This window comes from Nicotiana sylvestris, chromosome 2 (assembly GCF_000393655.2).
Source record: "Nicotiana sylvestris chromosome 2, ASM39365v2, whole genome shotgun sequence".
NCBI classification, from domain to species: Eukaryota; Viridiplantae; Streptophyta; class Magnoliopsida; order Solanales; family Solanaceae; genus Nicotiana; species Nicotiana sylvestris.
In genome coordinates this window covers 172982160-173002177 of record NC_091058.1, presented here as the reverse complement: position 1 = coordinate 173002177, position 20018 = coordinate 172982160, and the positions used below count along the sequence as shown (strand labels likewise).

Here is a 20018-nt window from a genome sequence, read left to right as displayed (position 1 = left end):
TGTACTCCTTTAATATTGTTTTAAATTATTGTAATTATTTCTTTATGAACGTGCAAATACATAACGACTTGTTTTAATTATTGCATATGCATGTTTCCAACATCATATTCCACTCGTGCCAAATAAATACCATAGCAACGCTTATAATGAGTGGTTGTGCTCTTCCGATATTATCACCCTTTAAATCCGGCAAAGACGTATTTATGTAAAACCAGTCGATCAACGGTGTAGTCGACGATTCCATGCCTTTCCTTCTTGAGTTGTCCGCTCAAGGGTACTAGTCTAAAACCCTGTAGAAACCTTACTCTATTTAAACTGTGCATGCATCATGGTCAAACCTAGCCGAGTCAGTTATGAGTCCGCATAATGACTCTTTAAGATAGCCTTGTCCAAAGTCCACTGGGTTTCCCAAAAACCCAAACGGACACTATCACGTTTTGTGCATTTATTTGGAGAACTAAATGCTTTTATGCCAATTATTGGTACTTAATAGTCGAGTCTGGTGGGGGTAAGGGCCTAACCCTTTTGTCTTGCAGAAACATGAGGCACGAAGTCCCCAGATTTGTCTCGGTCACAAACATCCACCCAAGGTTGCTAAGCTGGTGGGAGGATCTTCATTCCAGTAATCCGACTCTTGTCCGGAAATACCTAGGAAATCTACCTTCCTTCCTGGAGGTCCAACCCAACAACAAAATCATAGAAGCTGCTACTCTGTTCTGGGATTGTGATAGGTCTGTGTTTCGCTTTGGAGATATTGAGATGACACCCCTGCTAGAGGAAATAGGAGGATTGGCTAGTATACCATAGGAGACCCCGGGTTTGTTAATGCCGGAAAATAGCAAGTGTAGAGGTTTTCTCAAAATGATGGGCCTAAAGAAGAATCCAGACTTGACATGTTTGAAAGAGTCCTACATTCCCTTTGATTATTTGTAAGAGAGGTACGGTCACAGCAAATCCTACCATACATATCTGGATGAGTTCGCCCTTACATCGTTAGGGCATATTCAGCGAAGGGTCTTTGTCTTCATGTTCTGCTTCTTGGGGATGATAGTGTTTTCAATGAAGAAAGTAAGGATCCACACCAGGCTAGCCATGGTCACCAAAACTTTGATAGAGGGAATTGGTGGACAACCATTTAGCATAGTGCCCATGATCATCGCAGAGATATACCGAGCCTTGGAAAAGTGTCAACAAGGATACCCACACTTCGAGGGCTGCAACTTGCTACTCCAGCTCTGGCTCATGGAGCATCTTCAAAGGGGTGAATATCGGCAAGAGATTCAACGTAGATACTGGGACGATCATATAGCCTTCCATCAACCAAGGCGAATAAACTACATGCCCAACATGTTTGCTCAGCCAGAAGATTCCAAGGGGTGGATGGAGCTATTTGAAAATCTAACTGAGGATCAAATACAATGGATGTTCGAGTGGTTCCCTACTGAAAAGTTCATCGCCCGATCCAGGGACGCACCATTTCTGATACTGATCGGTTTGAGAGGAATCTACCCTTATGTCCCTCTCCGAGTTATGAGACAGGCTGGTAGGAAGCAGGTTATACCAAGGGTCGACAAGATGGGTCACTTCCGGGCTGACTTCCAAGCTGATGACAGTCCTTATAAGTGCCAAGCTCAGCATATGTGGCATTGCAAGATCATTATGGGAAGAGATACTATCGAACCAGACAGATACCATGTTGGCTGCATCCCATACTATTCAGGCTGGCTGAAGGATAATCACAATGGTCTGGGCCAACCCGGGTTTGTTCGAGGTCACGGAATCATCGATAAAAGGGTTGAAACACAGGTCAAATACAACCAACTGCGCAAGAGGATTTGGGAATGTGAAAGTGAGCACTTTGAGATTCAAGAAGCCTACCAAAAACTTATTGAAGAGTGGAAAGACATGGATGTCAGTGCCAACAAGCGATTAGGATACCTGGAATGAGGTTTAGTGGAGCTGGAAAGGAAGTTTCTCAAGAGGATCGAGGACTACCAGAATGCTGAAGGAAACGAGGGTGGACACCTGGCCAGAGCGTACCTGCTGCTGGGACTTCGCGAGCTGGTGAAGCTATTCGATGGAGCCAAAGATGCTGAGTATGGGGAAGGTATTTCTGGGACCAAATAGATAGGAGTTTTCTTTTACTTTATGAAATGTAATAAGGCCAATGGCCACTAGTGACATTTTATTCCTTGTTATTTAGTGCCGTTTTGGGATTCGTCTACTTTTTATCGATAAAATGAGGCATTTAGCATTCTAAGTTCTCCAAATCAATTTGTCGCTAGGCCTACCTCGGGCACAACGAGGCTCCCAAATTAGGACGCAATTTACATTCTTGCACTATGTGTTTAAATATCGCAACACTTTCTTATAATCCCCACTGACTTGTTACCTTTTTGTTTTTACTTTACTCCCCTCCCCAAAGGCTAGTTTGTGCACTCTGGCATCGTCATCATAGTCCACAAGATCAAAGGGCCCTTCACCCACTCCTCCTCCTAGTCCTATCAGAAGTAAGAACAAAGGAAAGATGGAGGATTTGAACAACACCAGAAAGAAAAACTCAACTGAATGGGTAGAGGTCACTTATGGTGCTCAGGTCTCCTAAGAAAGTGCATCCCAACTCGAGCAGAAACTGGTGAAATTTCAGGAGGAACTTGATCAGGTTCGGAATCTGGCAAACTTGTCAGTTTCCCTCACCACTCTAAATATCAATTTTCCAAATGCTCAGAACTTGACGCCTCCACAAAACATACCAAAACCACAAAACCATCCCGCTCCTCACCAACACTGCAATACTTGCCACACTCCACTACTCATCCCAAAACCTCTTAATTCCACAAATGACCATTTCCACCATAACACCCCATATATGTGGAAACCATGTCATCCTCCACCCAACCTGTCTCAAGCACACCCGAGTCTAATGATAAAGACTCACTCATCAGGAACCTGGTTGCGGAACTCAAGAGATTGACTAGTCGAATTCAGGGTATCGAAGGAAGTAAGGGGATTGAAGGGTCGAACTACGAAGATCTTTGCATACAACCAGATGTCAAACTGCTCGAGGGGTACAAACCTCCTAAGTTCGAGATGTTTGATGGTACAGGGGATTCGAGAGTCCACTTGAGAACATACTGTGACAAGCTGGTCGGAGTAGGGAAAGACGAAAGGATTCGCATGAAGCTTTTCACGAGGAGTCTGAAGGGAGATGCTCTGTCTTGGTACATTAGCCAAGACCCAAAGAAATGGTCGAACTGGGTAAGTATGGCATCCGACTTTATGGACAGGTTCAGGTTCAACACAGAAAATTCACCAGATGTGTTATATATCCAGAACTTAAAGAAGAAGCCCACAGAAACATTCTGCGAGAATGACACTAGCTGGAGATCAGAAGCTGCTAAGGTCAGACCTGCTTTAGAAGAAGAACAAATGAACAAGTTTTTTGTCTGGGCTCAAGACCCACAGTACTATGAAAGGCTAATGTTGATTGAGAGCCAGAAATTTTCCGACATCATCAAGCTAGGGGAAAAGATTGAGGAAAGCATCAAAAGTGATATGGTTACAAACTTTGAAGCTTTGAAAGCTACCAATAAGGCTTTATAGTCTGGTGGTGCGTCCAAGAAAAGGGATGTAGGTGCTGTAATGGTTGCACAAAGAGCCAAATCCCCTATCAAATACCAAGCCTATCTGATACCTCCACTCACATATCAGCCTACCCCGAATTACCAAGCTCCATCACCTACTTACCAATCACCCCCACCTCCTACATATCAACCTTCTTCACCCAGATATTCCCAACCTGCACATGTCTACCAAGCCTACAATGCTCAGCCATCCCACTATCAATCACCTCCCACACGTCAAAACTTTCCTAGACCTCGACTAAATTTCGACCGTAGACCTCTCAAACAGTATACCGCCATTGCTGAACCGATTGACCAGCTGTACGAAAGGCTCAAAGCTGCTGGTTATGTCACCCATATCCCTGTTATAACCCCTGAAAACCCTTCTCAGTAGGTCAATCCAAATAAATCATGTGCATACCATTCCGGCATGAAAGGACATACCATTGATGAATGCCGCTCTCTGAAAGATAAGATCCAGCCTCTGATCGATAACAAGATCATTGTAGCAAAGGAGCCTACTCTGAATGTTTGCAACAACCCTCTGTCGGACCATAAAGGTGGAGGTGTTCACATGATTGAAATAGAGGATGATTGGGATCCCAAAGGATCGATCGGTTTAATCACAGAAGGTGACGAACCAAAGAAACCGATAGTCACCCTCAATCCAATCGTAGTCCAGATTCAGCCTTCTAGGGATGCCAAGGTAAACATGTCTGTACCACTTGAATTTGAAGCACCACCCCCTACAAAGACACCAACACCAATTGAAGTCGAGTTTGGGTCTCGAGCAAACGCACCCGCACCGTTTGAAGTTGCGATTTTACCCTCCAAAATACATGTTCCGTTCAGAGTAAAGGTGCCTATCCCAATAACAATGTCGGTCGTAACATCGTTCCATACAAATGCAATACCTTGGGATTACACAGCCGAGGCGAGAAGGAAAGGGAAAGCTAAATTCGGGGAAACAGTTGCGGCACAGGGTATGACAAGAACTGGCAGGGTTTATACTCCAGAGCATTTAGCTGAGTCGAGTAATCAGGCCTCTGGTCGGTTGACCATCACTGAAACCGGTCCCGATGATCTCTGTAGAAAGATACAATCCAAGGAATACTCAGCCATTGATCAGCTGAACAAAACACCGGCAAAGATTTCTATCCTAGCTTTGCTGCAAAGTTCCGACGTACATAAGAATGCCTTGTTGAAGGTGCTGAGTGAGGCATATGTAAAAAGAAACATCACTGGAGGAGAAATGGTAAACATGGTAGGGCAGGTATTGGAAAGTCACAAGATCACTTTTCATGAAGATGAGCTGCCACTAGAAGGGTTGAGTCACAACAAAGCGTTGCACATCACCGTGCAATGCGAAGATTATTTTATCACTAGGGTCCTTATTGATGGAGGGTCCAGCCTCAATATTTGTCCATTGGTAACACTCAGAACATTGGGAAAGGGTCTGCATGAGATCAAGGATGGGGCCATCAACATCAAAGCTTTCGACGGTTCCCAAAGATTCACCATTGGGGAAATCAGCCTGTGTTTGCAAATGGGGCCTACTTGGTTCGATGTTGATTTTCAGGTTATAGACGTTCCAGCATCTTACAACTTGTTGTTGGGACGACTGTGGATTCATGCCGCTGGAGCCGTAGCATCGACACTACATCAGGCAGTGAAATTTGAGTGGAACCACCAAGAGGTGATCATTCACGGCGACGGTAGCAATCCCATATACCCATCCCAGCGATTAGAGGAAGGAGAAAGATAGGTGGGGAAACCTATCACCACATTGAGCGAGTCAACGCCGTTGACAAAGACAAATGGTGGGACAACAAAATTGAAAGAATATTAAACTAGAGCGGATATGAGCCTGGCAAGGGACTTGTCAAGAACCTCCAAGGAATCGCCAAGCCAATCAAACTGAAGAAACATGGCACTACTTTCGGTCTGGGATACGAGTATACTTGGGAGGAATTCAATAACTGGTCGCCACTGTGGCGCGGTCCATACTACCCGCTGGAGCATCCAATACCATATTTGGAGCAGACTTTCCAGCCGGCCGATGTTATCTATGGGTCGTAAGAAGAGGAAGCACTGGTAACAGTAAGGAATTTGTTCTTAAAGATGATGACATGGATTGCTGTGTCATTTTCGAGGAGGAATGGGAGGAAGGCCCTTCCATACAGGCCGTAAGCCGAGGAGCATGCCTCAACAATTGGACCATCAGAACTACCAGAGCTCGAAAAGCCTCGGGGTAGCAAGGCTAAACAAAGCACCATGCACTATCTTTTATTTTTACTATTTGATTTTCCTTTCGCATTTTTGAATTTTCGCAATAAGATCTTCCAATGTTCAAAACAGTTATGAAATTTATCAAAGCATTTCGGTTTCCTTACAAATCTTACTCTTATTATTTTCTCTCATTACTTTACTTATACAACATTACTATTACCTATCTTGATGAACCAATGGTTGTGACATCCAACGAGACAACACAACAAACGGACATAGATTTAGAGGAATATGATATACTGGAAGAGATTGTTAAAGAGTTTGAAAATTTTAAGAATAGACCTAAGTTCAATCTGGACGAGACCGAGATTGTTAACCTAGGAGATGCAGAAAATATCAAAGAAACTCGGATCAGCGTTCATTTGTCACCATCAGAAAAGGAAGAAACACAGAATTTCTGAAGGAATATGAGGACATATTTGCCTAGTCATATGATGACATGACTGTTCTAAGTACATCCATTGTGGCCCACAAACTGCCAACTGATCCGACATGTCCACCGGTAAAATAGAAGCTCAGAAAGTTTAAACCCGACATGAGTCTGAAAATCAAGGAAGAAGCCACTAAGCAGGTCAAAGCTAAGGTCCTCAGGGTAGTAGAATATCCGACATGGTTAGACAATATTGTGCCGGTGCCGAAGAAGGATGGGAAGGTCAGAGTCTGTGTCGACTACCGGGATCTCAATCGGGCCAGTCTAAAGGACGACTTCCCCTTGCCGAACATACACATCCTGATCGACAATTGTGTCAAGCATGAGTTGCAGTCATTTGTTGATTGCTTCACTGGATATCATCAGATCTGGATGGACGAAGAAGATAAATGTCGTGGGGGATGTACTGCTACAAGATGATGTCATTCGGGTTAAAGAATGTAGGGGCCACCTACATGAGGGTCATGACTACTATCTTCCATGATATGATACACAAGGAGATTGAGGTGTATGTAGATGATGTCATCATAAAGTCCAAGAAAGCCACTGACCACATGGAAGATTTGAGGAAGTTCTTCAACATACTGAGAAGATACAACCTGAAACTGAATCCCGCAAAATGTGCATTTGGGGTTCCTGCCGGAAAACTACTTGGGTTCATTGTGAGTCACCGCGGGATAGAACTGGATCCATCTAAGGTCAAAGCTATTCAAGAACTACTACCGCCAAAGAACAAGAAGGACGTAATGAGCTTCCTGGGAAGACTTAACTACATCAACTGGTTCATAGCATAATCTACGGTCATCTGTGAGCCGATCTTTAAGATGTTAAAGAAGGACACCGCTACCACATAGACTGTTTATTGCCAAAAAGTTTTTGACAGAATCAAGGAGTACCTATCAACACCACCAGTCTTAGTTCCGCCTGAGCCAGGTAGACCTCTACTACTCTACCTTGCAATATTGGATGGAGCGTTCGATTGTGTTCTGGGGCAGCATGATGAAATAGGGAGGAAGGAGCAGGCCATCTATTACCTCAGTAAGAAGTTCACCCCATAAGAGGCTCGGTATTCTCTGTTAGGGCGCACTTGTTGTGCTTTGACTTGGGTAGCTCAAAAGTTGAGGCACTACTTCTGTGCCTATACTACATATCTCATATCAAGAATGGATCCCATGAAGTATATCTTTCAGAAGCTCATGCCCACTAGAAAGCTAGCCAAGTGGCAAATCCTGTTGAGTGAATTTGATATTGTCTACGTTACTCAAAAGGCAATCAAGGGACAGGCACTAGCAGATCACCTTGCTGAAAATCCCGTAGACAGAGAATACGAACCCCTGAAAATGTATTTTTCTGACAAAGAGATATCATTCATAGGAGAAGACATTGCATAATTATATGACGGTTAGAGAATGTTTTTCGATGGAGCAGCAAATTTCAAAGGAGCTGGCATAGGAGCAGTCCTAGTATCAGAAACCGGTCAACATTATCCGGTATCTGTCAAGCTCAGGTTCCCGTGCACTAACAACATGATCGAGTACGAAGCTTGCATCTTAGGGCTCAAGATGGCCATTGACATGAACATCCAAGAGTTGCTAGTAATTGGGGATTCAGACTTGTTTATACATCAGATCCGAGAAGAATGTGCGACCAAGAACTCCAAGATACTCCCTTATCTGCATCATGTACAGGAGTTGAGAAAGAGGTTCACAAAGACAGAATTCCAGCATGTTCCCAGGGTCCAGAATGAATTTGTCGATGCACTGGCTACCCTATCATCCATGATACGGCATCCAGACAAGAATTTCATTGATCCCATTTCGGTAAAGATCCATAATCAGCCAGCTTACTGTGCTCATATCGAAGAAGAAGCAGACGGAAAGCCTTAGTTTTATGATATCAAGGAATACTTGGCAAAAGGAGAATACCCAGAGCTCGCAAACGCTATTCAGAAGTGCATGCTTCGGAGGTTATCCAACAATTTCTTTCACAACGGAGGAATCCTATACAGGAGGACTCCTGATTTGGGATTATTAAGGTGTGTCGACACAAAGGAAGCATCCAGGATATTAGAGGAAATTCATGCAGGTACCTGTGGTCCACATATGAATGGCTTTGTTTTAGCAAACAAAATACTCCGAGCTGGTTACTTTTGGATGACTATGGAAACAGACTGCATCTAGTATGTCCGAAAGTGCCACTACTGCCAGATACATGCAGACATGATAAAAGTACCTCCAAATGAGCTTAATGCAACAAGCTCGTTGTGGTCGTTCGCCGCCTGGGGAATGGATGTTATCGGACCAATCGAACCTACCGCATCAAACGGGCACAGGTTTATCCTAGTAGCAATTGATTATTTCACCAAACGGGTTGAAGCAGCATCTTACAGAGCAGTGACAAAGAAAGTCGTGGCAGATTTCGTCTGCGACCGTATCGTTTGCCGGTTCAGGATCCCGGAGTCAATTGTCATTGATAATGGTTCCAACCTCAACAGTGACCTGATAAAAGCCATGTGTGAAACCTTCAAGATCAAACACAAGAATTCTATAGCCTACAGACCTAAGATAAACGGAGCCATAGAAGCCGCCAATAAGAATATCAAGAAGATATTGAGGAAAATGATAGAGAAGCATAAACAGTGGCACGAGAAGTTATCATTTGCTTTATTGGGGTACCGCACCACAATCTGCACATCAACTGGGGCAATCCCCTATATGCTGGTTTACGGTACAGAGGTAGTCATTCCCGTCGAGGTGGAAATTTCTTCCATGAGGATTATACAGGAAGCAGAGCTCGATGACGCAAAATGGGTGAAAAGTCGTTACGAGCAGCTAGCTCTTATAGACGGAAAGAAAATGAATGCAGTTTGCCACGATCAGCTCTATCAGAACAGAATGTCCAGAGCCTTCAACAAAAAAGTCAAGCCGAGACGGTTCACACCGGGGCAGCTGATGTTAAAGAAAATCTTTCCACATCAAGATGAAGCCAAAGGGAAATTCTCTCCCAACTGGCAGGGTTCGTACATAGTTCACCGGGTTCTAACAAGAGGAGCCCTCATACTTGTAGAAATGGACGGAGAAGTCTAGCCAAAGTCGATCAATTCAAATACAGTCAAGCGATACTATGTGTAACCTTTATGTTTTCTTTTATGATGTAATTTGAACTACACCTGACCTGATTCCCGTTTAAGAGGGGATACGTAGGCAGCCCTATGGGTTCAGTCACAATTCAATAAAATTTCCATTTCCCCCGTTATTGGAAACTGGGGCAGAATTTTGAGGAGGACCCTCAAAATTCCGAAGTCGATTCCAGCCATTTATCATTAACAGCCATCAGGAGCAGCAGCCCAGTAAACTGGGGCAGAATTTTGAGGGTGTCCTCCTCAAAATTTCGGAGCAAGCGAAGTTGCAATGTCTTGAACCACGTCGCAGTCGCCGGTTCATCTAAAGAAAATTATTCTTAATTATACAATTATGTTATGCTTTTAGATCACGCATGTTTATTACTAAAATTGCCTTGTTTAGCAACGCTACCCCAGTGATACGTACAATATCACCAGATCAAAGCCGAGCAGGTTAAGCAAGGCCAGTGGGGATACGAACTAACTTTTTCCCCTTTACAAACTCACGATTTTTCTTTGGATGCAGGCACTTGAGTTGCAAAATCATCAAATATACTATACGCTCACTCACAAAGTTCAGGAATACAACTCTCCGAGCCGCTGCACTTGCTCGCAACTGCTATCCACACAACAATGTCCCTAGTAGGCACAATATCCCCAACAATCACGATACCCGCAATCCACTATCAGCTAAGAAAACTCTATTGCCATTTGCCATTTTTACTTCCTGCATAAGGCTACCATTCTGCCTTCCGAGGTTAAGATCTACCTCCATCTGCATTCTCTACATTGCATAAGGCTACCATTCTGCCTTTCGAGGTTAAGCTTTACCTCCATCTGCATTCTTTGCATTGCGTAAGGCTACCATTCTACCCTCCGAAGTTAAGCTCTACCTCCATATGCATTCTCTGCATTGCATAAGGCTACCATTCTGCCTTCCGAGGTTAAGATCTACCTCTATCTGCATTCTCTGTATTGCATAAGGCTACCATTCTGCCTTCCGAGGTTAAGCTCTACCTCCATCTGCATTCTCTGCATTGCATAAGGCTACCATTCTGCCTTCCGAGACTAAGCTTTGTCTCCATTTGCATTCTCTACATTGCATAGGACTACCATTCTACCTTCCGAGGCTAAGCTCTACCTCTATCTTGCATGGCTGAAAGATCGTCACTTCATTTACATCTTGCATGGCTGAAAGATCGACACTTTATTTACATCTTGCATCGGCTGAAAGATCGCCACTTTATTTACATCTTGCATCGGCTAAAAGATTGCCACTTTATTTACATCTTGCATGGCTGAAAGATCGCCACTTCATTTACATCTTGCATGGCTGAAAGATCTCCACTTCATTTACATCTTGCATCGGCTGAAAGATCGCCACTTCATTTACATCTTGCATGGCTGAAAGATCGCCACTTCATTTACATCTTGCATGGATGAAAGATCGCCACTTCATTTACATCTTGCATCGGTTGAAAGATCGCCACTTATTTACATCTTGCATTAGCTTAAAGATCGCCACCTACTGCATCTCATAGGCTGAAAGATCGCCAAATCATCTGAAGGCGTCATTGTTCGGAGACACCATTTTCATAGCCCGAGAACGCCATGCCATGGCCTGAGGACCCCTTTTATCTTTTGCATATAATTATTCAAATGCGTCATAATTCGGAGGCATCATTCTCATAGCCCGAGAGCACCATTTCATGGCCTGCAAATACTTATTATACGCTTCATGTCCCAAGACGTCATGGTCTGAGGATGTCATCCTAACCGTCCAAAGACAACATTTCATGGTCTGACGGGAACTTGCATCATGTTTAAATTTCCGCACAACATATGGTTCATTTGCAGGTAAACCGATAAGCAACGACCATCTTAGCAGGAGCAATCCCGCTCTTGTTCCCCCAGCCCTATTAGACTTTAACCATCCATCCTAACCCAAATATCGCGTCCGTCTTAGAAAATCTCCATCGGCATATTCCACTGACGGATCCTGGACTACATATGGCCTGATTCCTGTAAGACCAGGGATACATAGGTAGCTTAGGAACCAGAGCTCAGTCAAATTCTTCAAACCATTCCGTTCGGTCAAAATTGGCCATCATATCTTTACACGATAACTCTTTCATCCTTTTCGGATAAAGAGGGGCAGATGTTGATACCCAATTTTTTCCTGTATATTTTTATATGCAAAATACTTTCAAAATAGCAGGTATATGCATATATAAGTATGTCCCAAGGTTTTACTATTTTTCTCTTAATTTTTATAGATTCTTAAATCTATTTATTGCCCTATTTTATCAAGAAAAACCCAATAATTATCCCAAAATTATTATTTTGGGTGATTCACTTATTGGATTATTATATTTATATTAAAATATAGTTGGCATAATTTTTCATATTTTTACAAATTTGTTTAGTATTTGTAAAGCTAAATTGCGTATAATTGCGATATTAGCCTATTTTAAGATTTAATTGTTTTCATAATTATAAAATTGACTCCAGTATTTTTTATTTGATAATTACGTATTATTAATCATTTTAGTACCTTTAATTTATTTCCAGAAATTATTTTACTATTTTTTATAAAATAAATAAGGGAAAATGTCTATTTAAATGTTAGCCCCGTTTATTTCAATTTTAGCCTTATTTGAACCTCCAATTGAACCCAATTATCTTGACCCAATCCCTGTTTGAACCGATCCAAACCCAACCCTATTAAACCGCCCCACCTACTCAATTAATCCAGGCCGTTGATCAAAATGATCAACGGCCACCAAATACTCTTTCCTATTTAATCCCGACCTACCCCCTAACCCTAACCATTTCACAACCCCAGCCGCCTCTGAAACCTGCACTCTCTCAAACTCTCTTGAGTTTTCTCAGAACCCTAGCCGCCTCTCACCGCTTCCACCCTGAAATCCACCAGAATATATTGCTTCTAGGGCTATGGGAGTCTTATACCTACCTCATGTTGCTCTTACACACTTGATCTCTAAAGATTCAAGGCCTGGCCTCGAAGGTTTGCACCCAGACCTCTGCCGATTCAAGGTTCTAGAGTCATCGTCGGCCTTGCTCCGGTGTACCATGGTGTTTTGAGCCTGGTTCTGACCTCTCTGACTCAGATTGATGACCTTTTCAAAGCCTTTCTCATTTCTAGGGTTTTTCTAAAACCCTAACCCTTTAAGGTTTTCTCCGATCTCTTTAGATCCGTTGTGTATTTGTGCTCTCTTTGAGTTTTCAAACGATCTCCCTATCTTTTCTTTCGAAAATTACTTTTCAAAGTCTTTCTTTTACGATTTAAGGTTTTCTAAAAATGCTTAAGTGTTTATCTGACTTTCTTTTCCTTTTCTTTTGTGTGTATTTTCCTTTACTGTGTTCTATGTTTTCTTTCAATCATGTATGTTCTTCTACTGTGCTTTCTATGTTCTGTTCTTGTATGTTCTTCTACTGTGTTTTCTATACTATGCTCGGGTATGCTTTTCTACTACCTCCTGCTATTTTCTTCTACTATGTTCTAATATGTTTCGCCTACTGTATTCTTCTGACGTGTTCTTAAGTGCTCTTACTATTTTTCTTGTATTTAACTTTGTTTAAGTTTCTTTTAAAAGGATCTTCTTAAGCATGCTTTCTTCTACTGTTCTTATCAGTCTTTTCTCATCATGTTTCGAATTAGTTTCTTTACTCTATTTGCCTTGAACCCCTCTACTGTATTTACAAGCTATTCATGAGTTCTGTTGCTGGAAGAAGCATGTTAGAAGTTTCAGTTCTTTTCTGAAACCTCTAAACATGTTTCGATCCGACTACTTGCCTCCTCATCTCTGTACTTGATTCAAGGTGGAAACCCTAGAATTTTGGGGTTATGCCGAGGTTTGATTGAACTAGGGTTTTATTTTAGAACCCTTAACTCTTTCATACTAACTTTAAGTCTCTAAACTGAGTTTGGACATCTTTGTTTTCATACAATGCTGAACTTTTTGCTAAACCCTTCTACACTGGATTTTTTCTACTGATTTACATGACATTCTTCTTTTATGCTCACATGCTCCTTATATATGATGAATTTTCCTCTAAATGGTTTTCAAATTTGCAATTAGTGCAAACTTCCTTCTGAATATGGCTTGATTGATTTCTTTCCATTGTTTGTTGATTCTCCCTGTTACTCGGCCTAAGTTAAAACCATTCTTCATCTTTTCTGACTCGGTTCATTCATGCAAAATCTCAGACTCTTTTGATTTACTATTTGTTAATTGATTTGCTTACCTTATTTGCACAAACCGTGTATTTCAAAACCTTGTCCTTAAATAACTTTTTATGTATTTGCCCCTGATTGCATGTTGTGCACAAAGTGCTTACTCAATTTCTTTCCATAAATGGTTTTCACCCGTTTGAATCTGAATCCCTTAATTAAGGGAAGCCTTATGTAATTGATTGACAATCAGTTCCTTAACTGTTTTTCTTGCCTTATTTCTGCCTGATTTTTACACTATAAAAGGCACAACCCTCTTCACATGCTACAACATCATAATCCTTCTGAACTCACACTCTCTCATAATAATATTCTCCTATTGACTGCGTTGTGGGCTATTTTACAAGACTTACTGCTTTCCCTGAAAACTGGTATGTCCTGATTTAATTCTTAGCACCACAACAATGTGTAATCACTGCTTTTGTATCTATGTCCGTATGATATTTCTGTATATCTCAGCACTTAAATTAGCATGCTGATTTCCTTATGTGTGTTTTGTTATGAACCCCCATTCCTCTATCACCCCTATGTGTTTTGAGTGGTGACTTAAGGCATGGCAATGCAAGTTGTTGTCCATGAATTAAGTTTGAACCACTGGGGTCTTGACCTCTAAGCAAACAGGCCAGAGGGTGTGCCCGCATCTCCCATTGCTGGGTATGCCCTTCAGCCCGCTTTTCTGTTGCCTCTTGCAACTTCCCATTCCCCTATACCCTTATGTATAATGATGTGAGCTGCTTCCCTTTTCCCTTTTCCCCTTTTAGAATCCTACTTCTGCACTTGCACTCTCTCTTAGTCCCTAAGTTCTGCCCCCCTCTTGTGAGCCTTGCCTTGGGACCTCGAGCTTCCTCTGAACTTGGACACCTGAGGGTTGGCCCTTCCACACTGCACTATGGCTCAATCCGTGATACATTTGGGTGTAAGCACTGCCCGGAGTTCATATTAGACTCTTAGGGAACTCTGACACACCCCAAATAGGAGAAAGGCTTTGAAATATGATCTCTTGGAGTTGATTTACTTCATACTTTAGACAGGAAGTCTGAATCATGCTCTCCTTAGTTGTAATTTTTAATTTCTGATATATTTTTCCTTTACTTTACTTTTTCTGGGTTGTAATAATTTTGTAATAAAACTTTTGGGGGAGGTAAGTAAAGAGGGAGGGTAACTATGTATCCAAAAGGGGTAGATAACCTGCATATAGGAGTTATGAATTTCTGCATTCTCATATAGACACCATGTCTATAGGAATCTTGCATTCGCGTCTAGATACCATGTCTATAAGAATTTCTGCATAGATACCATGTTTGTAGGAATCTTGCATTCTCATATAGCTACCATGCCTATAGTTTATTTTTGAACTTCTGCATAGCATATAGATATCCTGCCTATAGGAATTTCTAAATTTCTGCACATCATGTAGATACCCTGCCTATAGGTTCTTTCTGAATCTTGCATATGCATTCCGCATCAGGCAAACATGTTCATAGGTCTTAAATAATCAACTACAATTAGATATCATGTTCATAGGCTTTAAACAAAATTCAGCATCTAGATGTCATGCCTATAAGGTTTCTGCATTTTTTACTACGTTTATAAGAGTGTCCAAAATCGACAACACATAGAAAGCATGCCTATAGGAGCCTTAATCGAATTTGAATCGTTTCACTCGCTTATAGGTCTAAAACCAGTAACAATGACGCATGCTCTTTTGTTAAAACTTGCCTTTCTTTAATAACAGACGATTTTCTCAAATTAGTATGTATTCATGTTTATTTCATTGTTTTTGGAATCAGTAGATATCATGCCTATAGAGGTCTTCGTCTAACACTTAGGCAAGCCATAGGGTGAAAGTTTATAAAGACTTTTTATCAGCTACAACCAGCAGACAGGCCTGATTCGGGCTTCTTATATGAACTATGTAATAAATCAATCTGCCTCTACCGTTTAAGTTTTAATCAGACCCTAAACAATACATGCAAGTCATGCTACATTATGTGCTTTCTTTGGTTTAAAAGAGGTATGTTTGAGCCCTTTTATTTGTTTATATGCTTCCCCAAACTTGTTATGTGTTTTTTTTTGTCGCCTTAGTATTTTACCTTTTGAAACCACAAATAATCCCAATACCTCCTCCCTCTAGGATTAGTAGTCCCAAGTGCCTCCGGGACTGATAGGATTGGGGCGGGTAATAACATGCAATAAGTAAATGAGACCATTCTGCGCTTTAATACCTTAACGGGGTGGAAAAGGGTAGACATAGATATGATGACCACGCGATAACATCACGTGTAGCCCCTCACTGAGGAGTGATTACCGGATGTTGTGTGGGGTGATCCATATTATTAATAAACCTAGGACCCCCTTCCCTTTGTTTTCTTTGTTTCTTTTAAATCTTTTTAAACCATATCTTTTACGAAAATCAACTCTTTTTAGTTCATTTTTCTTACTTTTGTTTATTTGTAACCATTACATGAAAATCCCTTCTTATTTGAAGCCTTTATTTGCCTATATGTTATTTGCACTTAAGTCACAACTATAGCTTGGCCGGGAACCACACTTGTGGATCCTGAGGGGTGCCTAACACCTTCCCCTTGGGATAATTTCAAGCCCTTACCCAATCTCTGGTTACTCAAAACAAACCCCTCCTAGTGTCCTAATTCACTTTAATCATTAGGTGGCGTCTCTTCAATTCAAAACCCAATTCTCGAAAGGAAATGAGTTGTTTCCCAAATGTCACAAACATGATTTTTGCGAGAAAAAAAGGGGCGCGACAGGCCCGTCTTTTGAGTTAACTTTTTGACTTTTGGTTTTAAGCTTAGCATTTTCTTATGGGATAAATTCATTTAGCCCCTGTTGATTGTATAGAATTGTTTATGGCTAGATTCGGCGCATCCAGAGTTCGATTAGAGGGGCAAAGGCATCGCGAAGTAGGATTTTGGCTTGGTCGAGATAAGTAACGATTGTAAATCTAGACCTGAGGGTATGAAACCCCAGAATTTCGTACTGTTTTTATAAATGAGGTGACGCACATGCTAGGTGACGGGCGTATGAGCATGCACCGATAGGGATTATGACTTGGTCCGTCCTGTGACAACTGTAGAGTTGCATATTTTGATAAACCCTATTTGAAATCTCTGTGTTTAGAAATAATTTTGTTAACTTGGGCTAAATGCCATGTTTGGGGCCTTGTGTCGTACTGTTTGAACCCTCAAGGGTATTTTACTACAATCCTCTCGTTGTTTTGATTTGAAAGTATATCTTCAGTCATGATTTTTACTTGTTTATTGTTTGATTCAGTTTAATTACTCTACTTTTAAATATATGAAAACTATTTGGGCTGAGTTCCCTGATTTTTCACTGAAATGCCCGAGTGGCTGTGAGGTTGATGACTAAGAGAGGCCAAGGGCCTGATGGTAAGGATTATATATTTATGGATTGGGCTGCACACCACAGCTATATATATATATATATATGAGGTATCTCATAATAATAACTGTTGCACACCTCTAGTGAGCGCAGTTGACTATATATATGTGTACGGATCGGGCTGCACGCCGCAACAATTATTATTATGAGATATCTATTAAGCGGGAGTGTTGAGTGTGAGCACTGATTGATGAAAGTTGAGTCATGAGTGACTAAGAGGCTTGCCCGAAGGGCTAAATATATGAGTGATACTTTGCCCGAGGGACTTCTTTAATGAAATTATGGTTTTCACTCTTCTTTCATACCGAGCCTTTATTGAAAAATGCTAAAAAAAAATTAAATAACTTTCATCGAAATTGGAGTTTTTATGAGATGTTCGGAAATTGATTTACTGATTTGACTTTGTTATTTTCATTGAGATTCTATGTTATGAAATGTATATGATTTTAAATGCTCGGCACTACACTCATCCTTTATTTATAATGGTTACTTACTGAGTTGGCGTACTTACGTTACTCCCTGCACCTTGTGTGCGGATCCAGGTGCCAGAGCATCCGAGTGAGAGATGTTCCTTATCTTCAGAGCATTCCGGAGTTAGCAAGGTAGTTGCTCAACGTCCGCTGCCTTGCTTTTCTCCTTCTATCTTTTAGTATTTGTATCTATCAGACTCATCTTGTATTGAGTAGACAATATCAGATTGTACTTTAGTAGCTCATGACTAGTGATACCGGGATCGACCAGTGGTTGATGTTTTGCAAAATTGTTCCGCTTGTTTTGAAATGTCTAAACAAAAGATTTATGATAATATATGATTAGTAAATGAAATAAGGAAAAGACATGTTTATGTTATAAATGTCGAATCGGTTGCCTAGTACTGCGATAGGCACCATTACAGCCGGGGTGATTTAGGGTCGTGACAAAAAAAACCTTTGTTACATAAATTAGGAATCATAGTGAAGAAGAAAAGCACCATAGCTAGAAGTAACTTTCAGTTATTAACTGCTTTGTACATGACATGTAGAGAAGTATACTAATAATAATCAATAAACATTTGGACTGAAATATGTTTGCTTGAAATTCTTTCCTTTCCCATTTCATATTTTTAATATTTCAAATAAGGACTTACATTAGGTAAAAACTTTTATCATCTTTATTGATGGTGAGGAAGAGGCGTGGACCTGGGTCGGACAGTGATGGTGAGAAAGAGGAGTGGATCTGGGTCGGGTCGGGTCGGTTTTTAATTAGAAAATGGGATGGGTTTTTTATATTGAATCAGGTCTTGCCACATGGATTTTTAAAAGTTCAAAAGAAGTATTTAAAGGGTGGGTGAAAAATATGGTCCAAAAGTATGATGGTAGGATAATTATACTTAATTTCATTAAGATGTGATCATCCATATTCATTATTAACTGTTGCCTACTATTATCAACTATCACCATATCGCCACCATCATCCTCAATCATAGTCATCGCCATTATCTACTACACCACCCATCATCCTCACCACTCTTACCACCATCATTCTCAACCACAACCAACACTCATTCACCTTAACTAACCACCCGATCACCGTCAACAACCATAGTCGACACTGCTCATCATTATAAACTACCACCACCTTCCTCAATCGCAACTACCACCACCACTTGCCATTATTAACTATCACCATCCACCACCACTATCCTCAATTCTTGCCATCACTACTAATCACCACTAGCTACTATCCTGAACCACCACTATTGACCAAAATTACCACCAACCACTGTCTCTAGTCGGCATTCACAAGCACCATTATTAGCCATTACTATCAACAAATACCATATTTTTAAAAAATTATATATTTTATTGATAGAATATTAGATTAATTAGTATTTCATTTGAATTTTATGTTTATTAATTTCATATAAAAATAATTTTATACATTCAGATGTTAAAAATCAAACATTCTTAATCATTTAGTATTCAGATCTTAATACACATTTTAATATTCAGATGTGTATTCAGATTTCAGACGTCTTACTCTTAAAAAAACAAATGAGGCCTTGAAGTTTCTGTTGTAGATCTTAATCATACATGCCTATTCAGACCCATTAAGTGATTGTATAGTAAAAAAAAATAAACACACTTAAAGATTAAGATATGAATAAATAAGATTCGGACTTCAAAAATAAATGCACTTAATATATGAGATTTGAATGATTAAGATTTAGACCTCCGTTAAGTGCAAATAAATGAGACCTAATTTCATTAAGATGTGGATGTTGAGTACAAGGTGAATATTAGCTAAGCTTCCTCTATCATCCATATTCATTATTAGTTGCCGCCTACCTTTATCAACTACCACTATGCCAACACCACTACCACCATCCCCACCGTTCTCACCATCATCATTCTCAACCACAACCAACACTTATTCACCTTAACTACCACAACTAACTACTCCATCACCATCAACAACCATAAGCGACACTGCCCATCATTATAAACTATCACTACCCTCCACCACCTTCCTCAATCACAACTACCACCACCACATGCCATTATTATCTATCACCATTCACCGCCACTATCATCAATCATAATCGCCACCAATACTAATCACCACTAGCTATACCTTGAATCACCACATTAATCAAAACTACCAACAACCACTGCCTCTAGTCGGCATTCACAAGCACCACTGTTAGCCATAACCACTAGCAAGTGCCATATTTAAAAAAAATATATTTTATTAATAGAATATTAGATTAATTAGTATTTCATTTGAATTTTATGTTTATTATTTTTATATAAAGATAATTTTATATATTCAGATGTTAAAAATCAAACAGTCTTAATCATTTAGTATTCAGATCTTAATACACATCTTAATATTCAATTG

General features: G+C 40.6%; 1 protein-coding gene across 1 annotated transcript; it reads left to right on the top strand.

Annotated features, from left to right (window-relative positions):
• The first annotated feature begins 9056 nt into the window (after nucleotides 1-9056).
• On the top strand, nucleotides 9057-9428 carry LOC138885979 (uncharacterized). Its single transcript, XM_070166997.1, has one exon. It carries the CDS (start codon nucleotides 9057-9059, stop codon nucleotides 9426-9428), a length of 372 nt encoding a protein of 123 aa, XP_070023098.1.
• The last annotated feature ends 10590 nt before the right edge of the window (nucleotides 9429-20018 follow it).

What these genes read in the sequence shown, in the direction of transcription:
- LOC138885979 (XM_070166997.1), top strand. Translation starts at nt 9,057, where the DNA reads ATGCTGGTTTACGGTACAGAGGTAGTCATTCCCGTCGAGGTGGAAATT.